This window comes from Crocodylus siamensis, chromosome 1, assembly GCF_052110815.1.
Source record: "Crocodylus siamensis isolate JL-2025a chromosome 1, ASM5211081v1, whole genome shotgun sequence".
NCBI lineage: Eukaryota > Metazoa > Chordata > Crocodylia > Crocodylidae > Crocodylus > Crocodylus siamensis.
Window position 1 is genome coordinate 9,262,183 of NC_143395.1, and position 23,083 is coordinate 9,285,265.

Below are 23,083 nucleotides of genomic sequence, written 5' to 3' on the forward strand. Positions count from 1 at the left end.
AGCCACCGTGGTCACTGCAGCAGCTGTGGGTCCAGCAGCAGTGAGGGCTCTGGAGGAGGCAGTGGTGAGTCTGGAAGTGGTAAGGGGTTTGGAGGAGATGGCAGTGGATCTGAAGGTGGTGAGGGGGGTCCAGAGGTAGAAGCAAAAGGGGTTTGGTGGCAGTGGTGGATCTGGAACTGGGTTCAGAGGTCTGCGGGGCACCAACAGCAGGCCAAATTTGCTGCAGATGGCCAAAGTTAGGGGGGTCAAAATAACCCAAATTCTGCACCAGGCCACGCCCCCAACTTCCAGTGGCCTGCCAGTGGCCCAGTGGGCCAGATCGAGAGGCTTTGTGGGCCAGATGTGGCCCGTGGGCCATGTTTGACACCCCTTCTTGGAAAAGGGAAAACAAATGAACAGGGTATATCTAGAGTGACCTGTCCCCTGCTCATCAGCTTTCCTAGCATCCACCATCATTGCTTTAGAGATGCCAGAGGATACATCCTTCACTGTTCTGTTTAATAACTACTAATAGATCTGGCATCCATGAAATGGCCTTAGTCCCTTTTTGAACCTGGCTGTACTATCTGCCTCTACAAGCTCCTATGGTAATGAGTTCCACAAGACAACTATGCGTGGAGTAAAAAAAGTGTGCAAGGCAAAAAAAGAATGAATGGGGAGGGAGACACAAAGAGACTTCATGGTTTGCCTGAAGTCACACAATATGTGAGCAGAGTAGAGGGGGAGTAGAGATACTGCTCAGCTATATTACAGTGAGGACCATATCAGTACCTACATAGCTCAGTAGAGAAAGCCATTAAATAAGTTTCAACTAGTCAGTTGGGGCTTCTGAAACCAAGCTGAGCAATTTGAAATAGGTTTTGACATGGAAGCCAGGAGCCAGTGGAACAAAGATAGGGAAGGGGGGTGATGCCCTCTACACATGAGCAAAGGTTTTATAGCAATTCCTGGTGGCAGCTGCAATCTGTTATGTACTCTCTTGTTTTGCTTTTTAGACGCAAATCTGGACATAAGAAGCATGACTTCAAATCACAGCAGTTCATCCCAGGATGAATATCTCCCTCACTACATTCGGGATGAAGACCCTTTCACATCAAAGCTCTCTAAGGAAGCTGATATAGCAGCTGGATTTTATTTAACTATCGTTGGTAAGTGTCTTCAATTATTCATTGGAAGGTGTGCAAGCCACAGTGCTGTTTGTCAGGCAGCTGCAGAAAAAGCTGTAACAAGAAAAGATTGTGATGGGTCATGCAATGGAAAGAAAGATATGGTGGGATGGTGGCTTAACACTTTTGTATTAGGAATGTGGGTATTTCATAGACATTAGGGCTTGGAAGGGACCTTGCGAGATCATCGGGTCCAGTTCCCCAGCCCAAAGGGTGGGGAGTCAGCTGGGGTCAACAGTTTCTTGAAGGTATCCACCATTTTGCCCAATGCTCGCACCATTTTTGGGGGGAGTCTATTCCAGATTCTGGAGACTCAGGTGGTAATGTCCAGTCTAAAACCATCTTCCAGCAGTTCATGACCATTAGACCTTGTCTTCCCTTGGGGCGCTCTGGTGAACAGACGTTCTCCCAGTTCCTGATACATCCCCTTTATATACTGTCACCAAGTCCCCCCTGAGCCTTCTCTTCTCCTGGCTGAAGAGTCCCATGCCTCTCAGCCTCTCCTCATAAGGCCTGTTCTCTTGACCTCTAATCATGTGCGTGGCTCTCCTCTGGACTCTCTCAAGTTTCTCCATGTTTTTTCTAAAGTGTGGAGCCCAGAATCGGACTCAGTACTCCAGCTGCGGCCTCACCAAGGCTGAGTAAAGTGGGAGGATGACTTCTTGGGTCTTGTTTGAAATGCATCAGTAGATGCAAACCAGAGTTTTATTTGCTTTGCTGGCTGCGGCATCACTTTGGTGGCCCATGTTCATCCTGTGATCAGTCATGGCCCCCAAGTCTCTTTTGTTCATGGTGCTAGTGAGTGTAGCACTGCTGAGCCTATAAGTATGATGTGGTTTTTCTCTCCCGAGGTGGAGCACCTTGCATTTCTCTGTGTTGAATGTCATCAGGTTTTGATCTGCTCACCTTGTGAGCTTGTCCAGGTTGGCCTGAATCACCAGACTATCCTTTAGTGTGACTGCATTTCCCCATAGTTTGGTGTTATCTGCAAACTTAGCCAGTCTGCTTCTGAAACCAGATAATTTGTGAATATATTAAAGAGTAATGGTCCAAGTACTGACCCTGGGGGACTCCACTGGTCACCAGGTGCCATGTTGACTTGGTTCCATCGACTGTCACTCTCTGGGTCTGACCACAGAGCCAGTTCCTCAGCCACTGGACTGTAAGGTTGTTGAGTCCACAGTTGCCCAATTTCACCATGAGGACATCATGGGAGACCAAGTATTGCTGTAATGTGTCAGGCCAGTGGTCCATCCAGGCCAGTAGCCTGCTGTAGACAGCAGTCCTCTCTAGATACTTCAGAGAAAAGTGCAAGAAATCCCTCAATGAACAGTTGTTTGCTAACCTGCTCACAGGAGTGCTCCAGCACCTGTGCTTGCCCCAGCTGTATAAAAAGTTGCCCTGGTGAGCGGCTCAAGACTACTTGCTCTCAGGAGCTTTTGGGGCCCAGCCAATTTGTATCTGTGGACACTAGCCCCTTATGCCATCTGGACTACTGAAGCAGCCCTAACCTAGAGTGACCCTTGCACCCTCTACCCACTGCAGCAGTCTGGCAGTGGGGGCTGCTGCCTGGCTGTGACCTGCTGCCACCTGCAACAGCATGCGGCCCCACGGCTGTGTGCCTGCCAGGCCCAGACGAGGACTACAGAGCTGCCTGGGCTGTGGTGCGGGCACTGTAGGAGAGCCTCCTGCACCTCTGGACCAGCTGCCAGTGGGCTGTGTCTGCACAGTTGGCCTTTGTGTGGCACTGCTGTTATATCTTCTGGTGCTCCCACCCTGCCATTCCCCCCTCTCATTGCAGAGGCCCCACTTTGAACTATGAAAGCATGTCCTTCTGGCCCCAAATGGCCAGGTCAGCCACCTTGTCTGCCCTCCAGCTGGGTCCCTGGTGCTGGCCCTGGGCAGGCTCCTCTGCCTGGGTCTCACAACTTGTCTCACTATTAGAGAGCCTGGTGTTCCCTGTTTAAAAATAGCAAATTCTGATAAAACCCCCAAATTCTCTCATTAAAATACCCCAAATCTGTGTTCTTCTGTGATTCAAATGAAACTACACTATATAGAGAGGATCAATTGGGCAAAGTTTTACTGATATATTTACCATTTTAAAGCAATTTGGCAGCCTACCAGTGCCACTATCATCATAATAAAAAATCTAAATATTTATACACTGGCATGTGCTTCTGGGTTTTTAAACACAGAAAAATCAGAGCTGCCCCTGCCCACTTTGCTCACCAGGAGGTGGAGCATTGCCCTGCCCTTGCCCCTTACTCCTGAGCCACAGGCCCTGCCTGTCCCCACTAGCTCCCTCCTGGCAGCAGCTCTGTCCCAGCACCAGGACATGGGTCCAGCTGAAACTGTTTCACTGGCTGCATTGTGGCTCTGAGCTCTTCTGCTCCTTGTGCCTGTGCCCAGGCCCCAGTGATCACCATGCCATTCCCAGGAAGTCCTTGACTGGGGCTCAGGGACTGGGTTGGGCAAGACCCTTCTGCTCCAGGCTGGCCTCCCTCTGTGCAGGCTGCTCTAGCCTTGCTCTGGCAGCCTCTCCTACCCAGAGTGCTCCCCCACCTCCAAACCCCATCTCTACCCTCAGCCTGTCACCCCCAAGAGGTTCCTGAGACCAGGAGCCTCCCCACGCTGGGGCCACATAGTTTGATGGCCCATCACTGGTGTGAGCTGGGACAGGGCTGCAGCATGGCAGTTGCCCCTGCAGCTGCAGCTCCCACCAGCAGGTCCTGTCCCATCCCATATGACTGGCTGGGCATGTAGGATGTGAGTTTTGTGGGGGGATGTGGGTCAGGGCCTCGGTCATGCCGCAGTCTTGCTCTGCTTCTGCTTGCCCTGCAGGATTAGGCAGCATGCTGGAGCATCAGGGGCACCATAGCAATGCTTTGGTCAGATGCCAAAGTGTCTCTGGAGGACCCAGTCTCCACTTGCTTCGTGCCCTGCACTACTTTTTTTCTGGGTGTTTTTTCTTTCATACCTGGAAATCCAGGTATCAAATTTAGAGCCTGTGCTGCAAATAGGCAGCGTGGGGAACATTTTTTCATTCTTAGTGTTCCTTTTGCAGCTAGTTTGACAACAGGCACATGCATGCTAGTCGGGATGCATCCACTGGGATCAAGCACTTTGCACGCCCTCAAAAAATGGGAGCCTGCTGACAAAAGCACATCGTTTTTTAACAAGAGCACTGGAATGCACGTAGCTTTGTAATTTTGCTTCTGAGTTCAGTATTGCCTCTCTTGGCAAACAAGCATTTATTTGTTTGACTGTCAGGCTCTGCCCAGTTGGCAAGCTCAGTTTAATTATTTGCCACCTTATTTGCTTGTGTTTCGGTGGGGAGGAGGGTTATAGAAGATGAGAGCTAATGTCATTTTTTGGAGCAAATGTTTTTGTTGCTTAAATATTTGTATTATTTTTGGCCATGTGTACAGACAGATCTTACCCTCAGCTGCTGAACTACAATTTTGCTTGTGATCTTCTGCAAAAATTCCACTAATCTTCAAAGTAACTGGAGTGAAAATAGGTGGCTTCAGGGAAACTTCCCCACCTTGTGATTTCTTGCGAAGGTGATATTGTGGGCACTTTTCCTTTTGCCCGGAGACACAGATGAAACCATATCTTGCAGATAGGGAAGGCCCATTTATCTGTCCTAACAAATTCATTAACACTTATTAGAGTGTTTCTTTATATATCCTAGCTAAACTGAAAAAATGCCATGCAAGTCACATGCATGGCATTCAGAAAGCAGTGCTTTGAGACTCTGTTCCCACTTTTTTGTTATATATGCAGCCTTGTTAGTAGCCAAAGCTGTAGTGCTTTAAAGGAACTCCAGATTTCTGTACTGTTCTTACCACTTTCTTACTCACGGTTCTGAAATTGATGGTTTTTAAACAAAAGACCATCTCATAGAAGAGATTTGAGTTCCAAACTCCCCACCATTAGCTGTTGTGAAGTTTCCATAAAACAATAATACAGTGGCCCTCAAGATTTGTCATCTGATTTGTAACAAGATTAAACCAAGAGTGTCTTTAAGCAGCTCTTCCAAGTCACTTCCATGACTTTCAGAAGGCTTTGATAAGCACATTTTCCACAATTGATCTGAACAAAGTGCGATCCCCATGTTTTTCAGAGAGCATCCAATTAGCTTTTCATAGCAGTCTTCTCTAGAGCTGGTTACAGACATGGGAAAAAACAAAACAAGGAGAACAAGGAGGTGGCTCTACCCTCTTCTAGAAGGGTAAACAGGAAGGAGAACAGCAACTTTACAGAGTTGGCTTTGCCATCAAGAATGAACTCTTAGACCAGCTCAATGAGTTCCCTTTCAGAATGACTGAGCACCCCATGACTCTCCACCTTAAATTGGCAGGGAGCCAATACAACACCGTTATCAACACGTGTACCCCAACTCTTGACACCACTGCTGAAACAAAGGAGGAATTCTTTGTCAACCATGACCAAGTCCTCTGTGATGGTCTGGAGGGAAACAGAGTTATTCTGCTCAGCAATTTCAATGCCAGAGTCAGAAGGGACTCAAATCTCTGGAATGGAGGAATCAGCAAGGAAGGAGTTGGAAAGGTCAACTCTAACAACATTCTCCTCTTGACCAAGTGCGCAGAACATGGACTCGCCATCACCAACAACCTGTTTCATCAGAAAAACAGATACAATACATCCTGGCAATAGACACAATCTAAGTATTGGTACTTGATTGACTATATTATTGTTCACACCCAGGATCGCAAAGATGCATGCCTTACTTGAACTATGCTAGGACTCATCTGCTCAATTATGTTACTCGAATTGTCATCCAAACGAAGTCTGCAACAGAAGCAATGCTGACAGAAGTTCAATGTCAAAGGACTCAAGGACCCAATCAAGTGAAACCTCTTCTACCAGTGCCTCAATGAAAAGCTGGTGAATTGCAATCAACCACAAGGGGACAATGTCGACAGTGTTTGGGGTGCCTTTAAGTCCATCGTATTCTGCGCTTGTGAAGAGATGCTTGGATTCACTGCCAGGAAACATCGAGACTGTGGATTGATGAGAATGACTGGAAGATCCAAGAACTGATTGACCGTATTCACAAAGCCTTTTGTGCTTAGCAGAATGACATCAGCTCAAAGCAAAGGAAATTGAATCATCAACAAGCCAAGACAAAGGTCCAAAGAATAGATGGTATAGATGGTGGGAAGACAAGACAAAGGAGGTTCAACATTTTGCTGACATGCATGATATGTGTGGTTTTTTCAAAGCCACCTGTAGTCCAAGAACTCAAAAACCAACCTCCTTGAGACCTGAGGATGGAGGAGACCTGATTAAGGAAAGGGGAGCCATCAATGCCTCCTTGAAGGGAGCGTTCTGAAGTCATTGAGACTGTTGTTGACTGAGACTGCTGTTGATGACAGTGTTATTAGTTCCATCCCACAACAACCAGTTAGAGATTATCTTGGAATGCCTCCAATCCTTGATGAGATGAGGAAAGCCATCAAGCAGATGAAGAATGACAAGGCATCTGGATCAGGTGGAATCCTTGTCAGAATCTTCAAGTTGGGGTGAGAGAAGCTTACAGCACAGCTCTGTGATCATGAAAATCTTTAAGAAAGGAGACAGGTTTGAATGGAAATTACAGAGGGATCACCTTGCTGTCTACTACCAAGAATCCTTCTAAACCATCTCTTTTCACTTGCTGAAGAGCTCCTCCTGGACTCCCAGTGTGTGTTAAAGACATCAAGAGTCACAACCAACTTGATCTTTGCTTCTCACCAGTTAGGAAAATGCTGGGAACAATATAAATTCCTCCATGTGGCCTTCTTTGACCTCACAAATGCCTTCAACTTTGCCAACCAAGAAACACTATGGTAGATCTTTCTGAGGTACAGATGCCCACCAAAATTCTTCACCTATTCTTCACCTGCTCCACAATGGTATCTGAGTGTTGGTTCTCAGTAATCACAGATCCCTTTGAGGTTAAGGTAGGAGTTAAGCAAGGCTGCATCATCGCTCTGACACTCTTCTCAACAGTCCTCGTTGCACCGCTACATCTGATCACTGACAAGCTTCCAGTCAGAGTGGTGCTAAACTACCAAATGGATGGTAAACTATTTAATCTCAACAAACTCCGAGCCAAAACCAAGATCCCCAGAACTCAGTCATTGACTTCCAGTATGCTGATAGTGCTGTAGTTTGTGCTTATTTGGCAGCAGACCTTTAGGTAATCGACGATGTCTTTATGAAGGCATACAAGAAAATGGGACTAATGCTTAACATTCAGAAGACTAAGATTCTTCATCAACAAGTTCATAATGAACAGTTCCCAGCTCCAGTAGTTCAGATTTATAGTGAGACTCTGGAGAATGTTGGGTATTCCCTGTACCTCCAAATCTCTCTCTCACAGAAGGCTGACATCAATGATGAAATCTAACATTGCTTTAAATGTGCAAGTGCAGCCTTCAGATGCCTGAGAAAATGGGTGTTCAAAGATCATAACATCAGATTCAAAATCAAGCTCATGGTTTATCAGCAGCCATGACCCCTACCTTCCTGTATGGTGCTGAGACGTGTACAATCTACATGAGACACCTAAAGTTTCTGGAGGACTACCATCAACGCTGCCTATGGAAGATTATTTGAATCCAGTCGGAAGACAAATGGACCAACATTAGCATCATCTTACAAGCAAACACCAATGAGCTTCAAGGTTCAGCATCAACTTCATTGGCCTGGCCACATCATCTGCATGTCTGACTCCAGACTCCTGAAGCAAGTTTTATTTTGCCCAGAAGGAGGGCAAAGAAAGCCTTTCAAGGATATTCTTCAGGTCAAATTGGAAAAAATGCAACATTGAGATCAATTTGTGGGAGACTACTGCCCAGGACCACCCCAAAAGGAGGAAGAATTTGCTGCAAAAATCTCAGTATTTTGAAACCTCAGAACAACAACAGGAAATTGAAAATGGTAGAAACAGCTTGTTGCAGACAGAATGAGGAATTGAGAGCCATCCACTCCACACAGAAATACATGCCGGAGTTGCAGAAGGAACTGTCAGTCCTGGATTGGCCTAGTTAGCCATTTTTGGGCCTATAGATAAGACAATCAGAGAAGACAATCATCCTCAACTGTGAGGAATTGCTGCTGCTTATTTTCCAGCATGCATGCACTTGCTTTAGCATGCTGAAGATGTTTGTTATTCATAGTGAGGCTATGATAAGAGTGCTTCCTGATCAAGTTTGCAAATGACTTGAAATGGGAAAGTACTGCAGACACTTTGGAGGATGGGAGTAGAACAAAAATTTTCTTGATAGTTTGAAGAGCTAGGCTGGGGATCACTGAATGAAGTCCAACACAGATACCTACACCTAGGGAAGAATAACCAAATGCATAGATACAGAACAGGAGGTAACTGGCTCAGTATTTGCATTGATGAGAAGTAGGGGTGCACCAATTCAGATTTTTGGTGCTGATACCGATAGCTGATATTTAAGGAGGCATATCTGCTGATACCGAACTGATTTCTGATACAGCTGTCTCCAGCTGGTAAGTCCAGTGTGGTGGAAGGGGAAGAGGGAGGGAAGGGGCATGGGGGGGAAGATCAATGCCCCCTGTGGTGAGGGAGGGGGCAGGGACAGGCGTTGCTTAGGCAGGATGGGGCCAGAGCCGTGGCTCATGGGAAGGAGGGGAGGCGGCTCTCACTGCTGATTGCACCCTGGGAGGGCATGGTAGGCAGGTGTGTGCCTCCTGCATCTGTGTGGGGCAGGGTGGAGCAGGGTAAAGCAGACTACAGTCAGGGCTGTGCGGGGCTTTTCTTGGCAGGGGCTGGGCTTGGAGCAGGTGCCAGCAGTGCTGGAAGGATGCTGTATCTACCCCAAATTTTGCTGCAGCTCTGATCCCCACTCCATTGCTGCCAGCCATCCAGTGCAGCCCTGGCTCAATGCCCTGCCTCCACCTATGTGCCAGAAAGAGCTGGGGCAGCACCAGGTAGTTGGCGGTGCCAGCACTGGGAGCGGACTGGCAGCAAAATTTGGGGTTGATTGCAGCATTCTCCCAGTGCTGCCAAAGCCCACCCCAAGCCCAGCCCCCCACTGAGATGAGTCCCATACAACCCCGGCTGCAGCTCACCCTGCCCATGCAGATCCGGGGGGCACACGGCCCCCCCGTGCCTTCCTGGGATACATGTCTCCCCGCCATGAACTGTGGCTCTGCCTCCCGCATCCTGTCTGGGCAGTGCCTGCCCCTGACCCCTCCCTCACTGTGGGGGGCATTGATTTCCCCCCCCCATGCCTTTTCCCTGCCCCCTTCCCTTCTACCACACTGGACTTACCAGCTGGAGGCAGCTGTCCATGCTGTCATCTGTGCTCTTTGCTGCCTGAGTGCTGTGCTGTGGGTATGCACAGCACGGGCATTTATCAGCCAACGTATTGGCCCCATTGGGCCAATATCTGATACAGCCAGTTTTCTTTATATCAGTACCGATCCGATATTGGACCGATGTATCGGTGCACCTCTAATGAAAAGGATTTATGAGTTTTGGTGGATCAGAGACTCAGTGTCAGTCAGCAATGTGACATAGTCACAAAAGAAACAAATGTAATTGTGGGCTGCTTCAACAGGAGTGATTGTGCCATTCCACTTGGTTCTGGTTAGGTCACATCTAAAATATTGCATGCAGTTCCGGGCTGCACTTTTAAGAGGGGTGCGGAGAAGTTGGAGAAGACCCAGAGCTGAGAGACAAAAATGATAAAGGACTTGGAAGCCAAGCCATATGAAGAAAGATTGAGAGAACATAGGTATGTATAGGCTGGAGAAAAGGAGATTAAAGTAGGACATGATAACAGTTTTCAAATATTCAGATTCACATTTTGTATTTCCTGTTAGCCAGCCTTAGGGGCCTCTGGGCTGTCTGATCACCACCCCATTCCCCAGCCCCCCGAAACACATAACTCTCCCAACTCATGGTATAGGGATGCTAGGCACTTCAACCTGTTTCTCTGAATCATCCTCATGGGGACAGAAACCTAATTTTTAGATATAATCATGCTGAGAGGTACATTTATACTGCTTCCCTGGGGCTCCTGGGTGTCTGGTGCCTCAGGGTGGTTTCACCATCTTGTTGCCAGATTTGGTGCTTGTGAAATGAGAGAAGGTGTGTGGGATTGTTCTTCTCAGTGGCACTGGAGAGATGGCATAGATGTACCCTTAAAGCACAATATGGATTTTGCCCAGTGTATCCCCAAAAAATCTAATGAATGCAAATGAATTTTTGTTCCTCATGCCAGAATCTCCATGTGAATGGATACATTAATACATTGGAAGCAAACACAAAGACTAGAGAGATAACAAGACTCTCCTCTAATTTGGCCTCTGAAGATGCTCTTTACTCTCTTGCACTTTTATGTAGTACTATATACCTGTGCTTCTAAATTAGAATAACCCCCTTTGCCTGTGAGCAGTGACTCCATGAGGCATGATACTACAGAAGATCAGGCCATGAAGTTATGGCTGGCCAGAAAAGGGTGTCTTTTACTTTTATGGTATAAGGGCATTTGTACACGACATGGGAGTTTAATTCCCTCTAAAATGAAATGGTGTTATTTTAAAAACACCACTTCAGTTTAGGGTGAAGTAACCCCATGTGTCATCTACACCCATGTCGGAGCCTAATCCTTACCTGCCTCTCCAGTGGCGGGGAGAGGAGAGTGAGATGCTGACGGGCAGAGTGGTCCTTGAGCTGCGGGGGGAGGAGGGACTAGTGCTTCCCTCCGTGGCAGTGGCACCCATCTGCAGGCATCTGGCTCGGGCAGTCCTGGGGGAAACCGCAGCTGCAGAGGAAGCACCGGGCCCCTGCACAGCCCAGGCAAGCAGGCAGGCTCTGGGTCGGGGGAAAGATCAGGCTTGCCACTTTTTTTTTTTCCTTCTGTGGAGCCTGCCTTCCCGGGCTGCTGCCGGGCTGTCTGCATGGTCTGCCTGCACAGCCCCTGAGCCGCGAAGAGCCTGGTGCTTCCCTGCGCGACAATAGGGTAGGAAGCTAAAATGCCTCAAAGGTGTTTTACTTTGTAGCACCCCAAAATCATTTGCTGCATCCCAAAGTCATTTAAGGTGAATTACGCTGCCGAATGTGCTACAACAGCTGGAATTAATGTGCAATATGCCGCCAAATGTGCAAACAGTAATGCCATTAAAGTGGTGCAAAAGGCATTTAACCTGCTTTAAACCCACTTTAAAATGTCATCTACAAACACCCTAAGATCTTTCTTTCAAAATCCTAAGTAGCAGTTTCATCTCTATAGTCTCAGATAATTTCTTGTATATGTTAGCAGACCTCTTAAATCCTTATTTTGATGCCATTTATGATAAAATTTTGGTATAGCATTCTTGCTCTGAGCCTAATTTTGATCACAGTACATACAGGCATAAGAGGCCAGCTGCACAGTCATTAGCAGGATCAGGCCCCTGTGTTCATATAGTGCTCATAATAATAACAATAATACTACTGTTATTAATAGTAGTGAATTCTCATATACTGGATAACCCATGTCACAGAAAAAAATGACTTGGAATTATCTGTAGATTTGCAGTCTGTCAAAATTATTGGAGGGTACCAGAAAATGGTATGTATTTTTGAGGGGTATTCCAAAACTAACCTTCATGGTATTATACACAAAATATTATACCTGATTTCCCTAGAGAGGCAATGAAAAATGGGCACAAAAAAGCATTACAGCATTTATTTGACAAAACTAAAATACAGTCATTGACTCAACCTCATAGGAGCTGTGTTGGGGGAAAAAAAGATATTTGTTTCTTCTTATGATTAAGATTAAATTTATAGTCATGAGAACTGGAAACTCTTTAAATGAGTTTTATACCCAGTAGAAAACTATGGAAACAAAATTATAGGATAATCACATTTCTGGTTAAAGATCCTTTTTTTTTTTTTTTTTTTTTACAGAACTACAGGAAAATACTAATAACAAGAACAATTTCCAGTATATCGAGAGGATAGTTTTGTTATTCCTTTATCACTGAGGCAAAATCAAATAAAAGAAATGGGTTTTGCTTTGAGTTCTAAAAAGATTTTTAATTCCAGAACATTTGTGTCCTCTGTGAAATCAAGTTCAATAGCTGAGGTCCTACCCCTGGTAAAGCTCCTTCTCTGCCATCCAGGAACCTCCTCATTTTTGGCTGATGATGTCTCTGTTGAGTTATAGCAATGGTAGGAGGCCATGGTTTTTCTAGTAGCGCACGCTAATCCCCTACATATCTTATTGGGACAGAGGCAGAGCTGAATCCGTCTTCAGTAGGCAAAGCTGACCAGGTAGATATGTTTGCACATGATATAGTGAGACACCAACTTCTGGCCAGCTTCAAATGGAAATGTGGGGTGTGCTTTGGTCCATTAAATGTCCAGCAGTGCTGCAGAGTCCAAAACGATCCTAAACTTGCTAATGGCATTTATCTTAAGGGAAATGGCTTTGGTAGTAGGGGAAGGCATATTCTGCAAAGTGCAATCTCATTCTTGTTTGTGCTAGCTGCTGATTTTTTGGCTTCAGCAGGAGATGGTTGTTTAAGTAGCCGAGCGCTTTTTCATACTGCAACCTGTATGAATGATACAAGGGCAAAGACTGAGCCTTTTGGGATGCTATAGGTGGGAGCTCTGGGGTTGGAAAATAAGTTGCCTACAGTGACCTGTGAGTTTGGTCTGAGATAGAGGCAAGGAGTTTCCCTGCAAAACATGAATATTTTGTAACTAACAGCAGGATCCATTATTTTCTATGGGAAGAGCCAGCGAGATAGATACAGGTGCATTCTGTTATCTATGGGTAAGGAGATCAGCCCTCCCCAAAAAAATGCTTGAAGTCTGTGCTTCTGTCTTTGCATTGTGGTGAGAAGTTTGACTGCCAAGTTTCGGCTAGCTAGCTGGTGGCACTGAAGATGGATTTTTTGCCAGGTTTTCAATCAGCTTGCCTGGGAAAGCAGGATGACATTTTGTCATGGCTGTAGCTTCAGTGGTTGATTTCTTTAGCATTCATCAGACTACTTTAGGGAGTATGGTACCTTCTCATCCGGATGGGAGATGTCAAGGATCATTGGTGCTGATTTCTGCATTTCTACCATCCAGCAGAGGCAGGATTCAGAGTTATGGTGATGATCTGGATTATTTTCAGTGCTATAAAGGCTTCTCTTTGTTTGAATAGGGCAAAATCCTTGCAGGAAGCAGTGTCATTCTGTCCCTGTGCCATTGTCATTCTGTCCCTTACCTCTGGAAACCCATTGAGCCATTTCAGGTGTTTGTAATCCTATTAGTGAAAAAAGATGGTCCTTATTCCTTGAAGGAGCATGTGTTACATTCAGGGATTTATGGAAAGCTGTTTCAATTTTCAAAGCTGTTTGGGGCCTGGCAAAGATCCACAGGGAATGATTTCCATGGCAGAGGAGGGATGGGCTCTCTAGGCCTTGTCCGTGGCAGCCGCATGGCGCTTTACTGAACGACTCCAGTGCTGTGACTCAGGATAACAAATGATTTCCTCTGACACCAGTGAAGAATTCATTTTCCCTCTTGCTTTTCACCCACCAGATGCCTGATAATGGCACTCTCTGTGAACCGTATGATGGCTCTGCCTCCCTCCAATACCACTTGGTGAAGAGACATTTCCTGTTTAAAAGGATTGCTCAATGCCTCTCGTCTCTGGCTTTTTCTGCACTAGAAAATTCTTGGGAACATGCCATAACTAACACAGTGTGAAACAGGCCAGGGAAGTAGCGCTGTTGTGTTTAAAACCCTGTCAGTGGGTGACATCTAGCCGGGGGCTGGCTAACTTCAATCAGTTAAACCCAGTGTAAATGTGGGAGACCCTGTCCCACGATTAGTTCGTGCAGGTTCTAGTCCAGGTCTTTTCCAAATGTCGATGATTCCCCTGAGTATAGGGACGGATTTGGTGAGAAAGGAGAGATTTCAGTATGCCTGGATGATGGGTGGGAGTGGGGTTGGGGGCAAGGCTGGGGAAGAAATCTTTAAAGTTGTCTTTTGACAACTGTGAACTCTGGAGCAGTGCCTGGAGCGAAGAAGCCACAGTCCTCTCTGAATACTTGCATAGTAGCAATGTGCCCTCTCTACCCATTGGAGGAGGAGTTATATCATCTTTATTAACATAGCGTCTGACCACTGCACAGTTTTAATACTTCATTTGCTTCTGAGCTCTTAAAAAATCCTACTCATTGGCCCTGTGCATCTTTAGGCACATTTTATGTAGAGAATGAACACTTGTAACGTCTTGGAGCAGCATCTCACATTCTTGGTCCAGGGCCTCATATGCACCCCTTAACAAACAAATAATTTCCCCCTCTCTGGAAGTTTATACTTGTCCCGGCTGTCTCCCCGAGCTTTCCCACTCCTGGGTTTTCTGAGCTCCTTCTCAGTTGAAAGCCGTGGTGCAGGCCTTGCTAGACACCCCCAGCCTCGATGTGAATCATAATGGAACTTAGGCAGAGCCCAGGTGCTTGATCTGCCTTATTTCTCAGCATAGGCCAGACCCCAAACTAGGTGTCTAGGGATATTTTGAGGCCCAAATTAGGTGCTTGTGAGAATGATCTGGGTTTGGCCTTTATCTCAATATTTGACTCCCCTATAAAGCTGATTTAATAAGAAGAGACTAAGGGCTGGAAAACACAGGAGGACAGAGAACTGGGGTGCACTCTTAGTGGGAAAGAGCGCTAAAGGGGAACCAGAAGAGCCTACTGAGGATAGCTGGAGAAGCTAGGTGTGCCGATGACTCTATCATAGGATGATATGACTCCAGGTAAGGTAGATGCGCATACAGACTATTTGTTTAAAACTCTTTCCCTATCTAAATCTTTGTCCCTAGTTCTAGTTGAACGGTTTTTTGTGCAAGGCTCTTTGGTTAAACCATGACACTGGTCAAAGGCTTCTGAAGGGAGCGGTAAGTGCCTGAACTCAGTCAAATGTGTAGGGCAAACCAGTTTATGAAAAAGGCACTGGAATCTTGCCCTGATCTAAGAGTAAAGGAATCTCAGGATTGTACACTGAGATAGATAAGGGCACCCAAGGACATCAAAGACCTGAGGAGGGTCCATGCAAAATTCAGAAAGGGGACAGAGGTACTATAATTCTTGCAGCTGATAGCATTATTCTGAATTGTTGTATTTATGCTTTAAAAGGCACTAAATTCTCTCAGTAAGGTTGCAGGTCTGGTTCTAGTCACCTTAACATTGACCATAATGATCATAAGCCGCCTTTCAGCTACCCGACTCTAAGCCAAATGAATTAACCTGGTCTAACTAAGATTTCATGTTCATACTATAGTTGAAGTAATGCCAAAAGTCCTATTACTTTTCAAAGGACTAGAATCCAGCTTCTTGTTTCATATTTCTATGAGCCATCAATGTGCCCTTGTGGCAAAGAAGGCTAATGGCGTATTGTGTTGCATTACTACAAGCATTGCCAGCAGATTGGGGGAAGTGATTATTCCCCTCTCTTCAGCACTGGTGAGACCACATCTCAAGTGCTGTGTCTGGTTTTGGTCCCCCGCTACAGAAAGGATGTGGACAAAACAGAGACAGTCCAGCAGAGGGTAATGAAAATGGTTAGAGGGCTGGGGGACATAATGTTTGAGGAGAGGCTGAGGGAATGGGTTTATTTAGTCTACAGAAGAGGAGGCTGAGGGGGGATTTAATAGCAGCCTTCAACTACCTGAAGGGGCATTCAAAAGAGGATGGAGCTGGACTGTTCTCAGTGGGGGCAGATGACAGGACAAGGAGCAATAGTTTCAAGCTGCAGCAAGGGAAGTTTAGGTTAGATATTAGGAAGAACCTTCTCACTAGGAGGGCAGTAAAACACTGGAACAGGCTGCCCAGAGAGGTGGGGGAAGCTCCATCCTCGGAGGTTTTTCAGACCTGGCCGGCAAAGCTTTTGCTGGGATGATCCAGCTGGGGCTGGTCCTGGTTTGAGCAGGGGTTGGACTAGATGTGACCTCCTGAGGTCCCTTCCAACCCTCATTTTTTATGATTCTATGATCATTTTTTTGTACTATCATCAGAAATGCCTATTTATGGTTGCCTAAAAATGTGAAACTAATACCTAGGGATAAAACAGCACAAACTAAATCTTCTGTAGAAAAAGACGAATGAGAGCTGAAAGTAGAGCAGTTCCTTAGTGGGAAATGCTGCTGTTGAAGGAGATTTGTTTACAAGCCAAAAATGATTTCTAATTTAAACTGCTTTTTAAGTCAATGTGGATTTATTCCCTTCTGGGTTTGAAACTTTGGGTAGGGAAGGACTCTCAAAGAGGACACAGCTGAAGCTGTTTTGGATTGCAAAACAGAGATGATTTATGCTACAGCCTCCTGCTAGTTTTTTTTTTCTATTACCACGATGCAACTTCTGCTCCTCTTCGGGGTGCAAAATAGAGTGTTTTTTTCTGGAGACACTGCAAGCCAAACCACTCCTGGTTACATCATTTTGTGTCTACACTCTTAGCTAATCAGTTTATCGATGATCTCCCGAGGTCCCTTCCAGCCCTAATGTCTATGAAATCTATCCTTGATATACAATGTATGCCTCTGTTTGCCAACTGGTTGACAGAGTACATGCAGGAGTGGTAGTCATTAGCCGTCATCAGGATTGTACATGTTACCCTTTTTATAACTCCACTATATAATGCCTTGGCCATAGATCAAGTTTTCTTTTCTTGTAGCATTTCCCAGGAGACACGAGGGTTGGACTGTTGCCTGCCATTGCCAGTGAGTTAATTCCCTCTATCACAGCAGATCCCACAAGGGATTTGCTGGAGTATATTATATTCTGCAGTGCTGTGCTCTGTCCAGATGTCAGTGGCGCAACACTTCCCTGCTCCGTCGTGTAGTACTACACCATGAGAAATTTTCTTGCATTACTCTTGAATTCTTCCTTTCCTGATTCAGCCTATCGTTCTTGCTGTATTATCACACCCTGTTCTCTCTTCTTGATTGCCATTGTTTTGGAGGATGAAGACTTATAATTTCATAAGCCTCCAGTCCCGGCTGTATTCATTTTTGTTACTCTTTTCTGAGTGCCTTCTAGCTTGAAGTCTCTCTGAGGTTGCGGACTTTAGGGCTAGGGCACACAAACTGGTTGTCACAAGGTAAAAAGGGGCTGGGATTTACCACGTATCATCTGTTCTATAGTAACTGCTGATGATAAAAGGGGCAGCTTAGCCTTTTTTCAGTTGATGATGGTTTCCTTTTCATTTGTCATGGGGTAAGAAGGTGCACACAGACAGTTCCCAGGGAGTCACTGATGTCTGTTAAGTGCCTGCCCCATTTTTCCTCACCATAACTGGTTGGGTTGCCTACAGGGATGGATCCAGATGGGGTACCGTGGTGCGGTCGCACCCCTCTTTGATTCCTGATCCACCCCGTTTAAAACCAACTGCCTGGCAGTGGCAGTAGCATTTCTATTCAGGCAGCAGTAAGGGAGTTACTTGACTCCTTGGCTCATTGCAATCTACCCATTCCTTCTAAACTTCTTATTCCACAGGTGTTAATGTCCCCCTCTGCATTTTTAATGGTCTTGATGTTCCACTAATCAAGCAAGTCTTTCTTCAGTAGCTCTGTTATTAGCTGTTCCTCTTAATGGGGCTCTTATTTCACAGCCCTGAGCGTTATTTTTAATTAGAGCTAAAAACATCAGCTCAGGTTTGGAAACATTAAATCAAGTGAACATCCATTCAGGTATGGAAATAACTTTCAGTGAAGCATTGGATTCACTGTCAAGGTCAAGATGCTCAGGAAGGCTTGCTTTTGTTTAATGAATCTGAAAGAGATGTGCCTTTAATTATAATGATAATCCGACTAAAGAAACAAGATCTTCTGATTACCTTCTACCTAGCTTGTCATGTTTTCATACATAATTTAGGTGTTAGCAAATTAATGCACATTCCAGTAAAGTTATATGTGTTTTTGCTTTGATCTTATAGCTTTCATAGATATCATAGACATCAGGGCTGGAAGGGACCTCGGGAGATCATCGAGTCCAGCCCCCTGCCCAAAGGGCAGGAAGTCAGCTGGGGTCACAGGATCCCAGCAAGATAAGCATCCAATTTACTCTTGAAGGTGTTCAATGTAGGTGCTTGAACCACCTCTGCTGGCAGACTGTTCCAGACCTTGGGGGCCCGGACAGTAAAGAAATTCTTCCTTATGTCCAGCCTGAAACGGTCTTGCAGGAGTTTGTGACCGTTCGACCTCGTCATCCCTTGGGGCGCTCTGGTGAACAGACGTTCCCCCAGATCCTGGTGGTCACCCTTGATAAACTTATAGGTGGCCATCAGATCACCCCTGAGCCTACGCTTTTCCAGGCTTAAACTTAATAATATGGCCCTAGCATATTACTACATTTACTCAAATAGAAGATGCCCCTGATTATAAGACAACCCCCTAGTAATTCGATTCTCTATATAGAAAATGTATACATTTGTTATGATTTTCCAGGTATACAATCTAAATATTGGAGGTTCACTTTGAATTTGTCCTCCTTCCACTGCTAGAGCAGGGGAAAAAAATCTGGGGGATAAAATAGATCTTTGCTTCTGCTTTCCTCCAATTTTAAAACTAGGGGGATAGTGCAAAAGCAGTTGTCACAAAATTGTGTAGTTAAGATCCCCATTTTTTGGAGGGGGAAAACCTTATCTTGGAATCAAGTAAATATGATAGTAAAGCTTCCAGTTTATTTTTACCTGGAGGAAAATGTATGCTGTGTTACATGTGATGATGTACCTGTACCCCCCCTATCAAAATCCTAGATCTATCCGTTTTTGGCTATAGCATAGAATCCCTGTGCTAAGTGATTGCATGAATTTGAGTCTGAGACGTTTGTGCCACCTTCTACCTTTTTATGTGTTTATTATAGGTGTTCTCTCAACATTGGGAAATGGATATGTTATTTTTCTATCTGCAAGACAGAAAAAGAAGCTGAAACCTGCTGAGATAATGACTGTGAATCTAGCAGTGTGCGATTTTGGCATTTCAGGTAATTCAGTGCTATTGTATTGTTCACTATATCTGCAGTTTTTTTGGTCCTGATATATAAAGCCAGCTTCTACCCTTGAATCTGCAGATGAGGCTCCTCTCTCCTGGGAACCTTGTGCAGGCTGGCAGAATCCAGCCCTTCGTGCTTCTGCTTTATTTTTTCCACATAAACCAGAAGGAGAGGAAAAAGGATTAAAGAGCAATTTTAAGGGGGAGTAACTTTCTCCTTGGAAAGAAACCAAAAATACAGAGAGAAATAGGACCTGATCCAGTAATCCTGCCTGTGGCAAAACTCCTGTTGAGTTTAACTCAGGATCAGACCGGCATTTTGGAATTGGCACAAAGCTGCTTTTATCACAGCTGAGGAAAATTATATTTTAGCTCTACAAATGGCACGGCACAGATCTAAATCCCTCATAAATACATACTGAACGCAGCCAATAGAAATAGGGGAGGGCAATGTCAAGAGTTCACACTCTCCAGTGTTATAATTTTCTGTCTAGGTCCCTGCTTACAATGGGACACCTTCTATTTTCCTTCCCATACAAAAGGGTGCTCTGCCTATGGCAGGCTGCCAAGAGTAAGACAAATAGCAAGTCATCGAAAGATCAGCATGCCCAAGTTTCCATCTGAACGTTTGTAAAATTAGGGAAGTGGATTGCTCTTGGTGAATCTTTGTTTTGTAATCCAATAAACCTTCGTAAATCTCTTCAAGTTGCTGAGACTCCTACACGCAATGGCAAGCGGGCACTCTTTTCCAAGAGAAGGTCTTAAAGCACTGGCTTTCAACTTGTGGTCCATGGGCCCCTGGGTGTCTGCAGACTATGTCTAAGGGGCCCAGGAAAGATGACCATGATCAATCAAAAGTATGTGAACACCCATACTTACAATTCAAAGGGGTTCTCACTGCTATTCAAATATTTTTAGGGGTCTGCCAATGAAAAAAGTTTGAAAACCACCACCTTGGAGTTACCACCGTCACAGTTACGACAACCCAGCTTAGCTGTAAGAAAATCCACCAGGAATATGCTCTTGACATTCACCCAACTGACCACAAGGTGTCGTTGGTGTGGTTCATAAAAGAGCTTAAAGGGACCAACGATGCCGTTACCTTACATTTTTATTAAATAACATAATTAATGCACCTTAGAGAGAGCAGTCATTTTCATTGCATTTTCTGAGAAACGTCATGATTGGGATTGAGAATTTGCTATATTGTGGCTGAGTGATCAGCCTGTGGCTACACAACTAAATCACAACTGGGGCATTTATTTGCTTGTGTTGGTAGCAAGTAGAGTCCCAGCATAATAATAACAACAACAACAACAACAACAATATTGCATAGCAATATTGCACATTGAACGATTTTCAGACGTTATTTTCCATCTCTAGCACTCAGAAATGCATCAAATAAATTTTAGACCAGGCTTGTTTCTTGTCTCTAATTAGGATCCCACTTGTGCCTTGGATCATTTCTGCAAACTTACTTTCATCTTGATGCTGTCTATTGGAGTATGAGGAATTGTTCCTTGATCGTGCAAGCTGCAGTCGGTTTGTGAGGACTGTGATTAAAACAAGGATTTAGAATCGGGACTTCCAGTTTCTGTTCCCAGTTCTTAAACTGACATACCATATAATTTTCAAACAAGTTAGTTAATCTTTTATGCATCAGTTGATTTTAATGAACACATACTGCTTTTTAACCCCTCCCTAATATTTAAAACTGAATATTTTCCCATGGAAACATTTTCCTTTCAGGAAGTGCTAATGCCAAAAAATGACACATTTTGTGGGAATGCACTGATTCCAGTTTAGGTTCTAAGGGATACCAGCACTCATTGCAAACTTTTTTTTTGGTGCACATTTTTCTTGCCACCTTAGCTAAAAAATATCAGTGGTCTAAACTGCTATAGGTTCTGTGCTAATCCTAGGCAGGGTTGCCAACTGAAGACATCTGTTTTTTACTCTCTATCTGCCAGACTTTTGTTGTCAGCCAAATGTTTTTACTAATGCAGGTTTTTACCGATTTATGTTTTAATAATGTAAATGTAACTCTTCAGCCAGCTCTGCCCTGCTGTCAGCCCCCAGTTACAAGGGCTGGATTCAAATTTAGATAACATCATAGAATCATAGAAAATGAGGGTTGGAAGGGACCTCGGGAGGTCACATCTAGTCCAACCCCCTGCTCGAAGCAGGACCAGCCCCAACTAGATCATCCCAGCCAAGCTTTTGTCTAGCTGGGTCTTAAAAACCTCCAAGGATGAAGCTTCCCCCACCTTTCTGGGCAACCTGTTCCAGTGTTTTACTGCCCTCCTAGTATCAATCATGGACAAAAACAAATGATTGTCAGTAAAAAGTTAGCAGTAAATTTTGGAGGGGTTGGAAATCCTGCTTGACTGCACTGAGATTTTTGCATAATGCTGCCCTCCCATGCCACCACAGGGATCCCCTGCTCACCGCCACACCCTGATGTCTCTGACTTTACTCTGCACCATAGTGCATCCTCAGCCAACCCCCCATCAGCCTTACTCACACTGTCTCAGCATGGACTCACAAAGCATGGACCTGTGGCTCAAAAGTATTACAGGCAGCCTGGATGCAGCAGCAGCAGCAGCTCATGGGTGAGCGAACAGTCCCTGCAGGGTGCTGCACTCCCACTCTGACACCAGGTAGCACTGCTGTGCTCTGTCTGTTGGAGCTTCAATCAAGCTGCAGCTGCATAGTGTTTTTACTGACAGTTAACCTTTGTATTTGACATTTATTCTTAAAGCCCCAAATGATGAGATATTAGAATCTTAATTGCCATTGAAAGAGAAAAAGTACCTTTCTAGCCTTCAAGGGTGTGTCCAGATGAGCCCAGTCATGTGGTACGTGGCAGTGCAAACATGTACAGTTCTCTGCACTGCAAGGGCATGCTGTCCAAGCATGCACTGCTGGGTTTTTTTTCCCTCCGTGGTTTTTTTTTGACCTCTGGATATCCAAGGGAAAAAGAACCAAACCGAGCAGTGCATGCTCAGGCAACATGCACTGCTAAACAGGGGAGCTGGGCCGCTTGGAGCTGTGCTGTGGCTGCCAGGATCACCATGACTGCAGCTCTGGGAGGCCCCTAGGATCCCAGATAAGGCTGCTGGGGCCAGCACAGTGCTGGTCTCAGCCTCCCCTATGCCACCTGGGGCAACCTGCCATGTGCCAAAGTATGTGTGCCATGGGTGTTCCTCGGGGACAAAAAGCGGCAGTGCTAGGTGCACCACTGCTACTTGTCCCCAGGGAACCAAATGTCCACACTCATGTTGATGCACCCCATGAGTTTTTGAAGGAAAGCTTAAAAATATGAACCAAATGGATCTTAGGAGCTAGAAAATAATTTGTTATGGTTAATAAAACCCAAAGTTGTACGCCTTTAAAATACTTTTATGTATTGCCATCCAGGAATTTTCCATTCCTGTGATTTTGAGAACAGAAAATATAATTTATGTTAAACTCAAATTTTCCATGGCAATAATGCTGAGTTAGCAATTATATATCTTCTATCAAGAAAATGAAAAACAAAATGTTCTCTTTCTAGTCACTTTGACCCACATTTAATTTTTAAAAAATTTTTCTGCCTGTCAGTGTTTTATTCTGAATAAATTCAACAAAATGATAAACTATATTCCCTTATCACTAACATTTTTCTAGCACTAACTACATCTCCCTTTGCAACTAACTAGAGTACCTGTTTTACTACACTTCTTTTTTCTTTTTACAAGAGCTTCTGATAACACCTCTTCATTTCCAGTTTACAGCCCTACTCTATCCTTACAAGCAGACTGTCTACAGCTACATAGAGTCTTATTGCACTCAGCTTAACCTCTTTCTTAGGCCTAACGAAGAGCACTTGATGCCTGAAAGCTTTTCCAGAAG

General features: G+C 45.0%; 1 protein-coding gene across 1 annotated transcript in view; it reads left to right on the plus strand.

The window, feature by feature from the left end:
- The first annotated feature begins 924 nt into the window (after positions 1–924).
- Positions 925–23,083, plus strand: part of OPN5 (opsin 5) — a 34,799-nt gene continuing 12,640 nt past the window's right edge. Inside the window, exons 1-2 of the mRNA XM_090031354.1 lie at positions 925–1,148; positions 19,062–19,181. Of these exons, the coding sequence (XP_089887480.1) occupies positions 1,019–1,148; positions 19,062–19,181 (250 nt within the window). The 5' untranslated portion in view covers positions 925–1,018. The remainder of the gene's footprint in view (positions 1,149–19,061; positions 19,182–23,083) is intronic.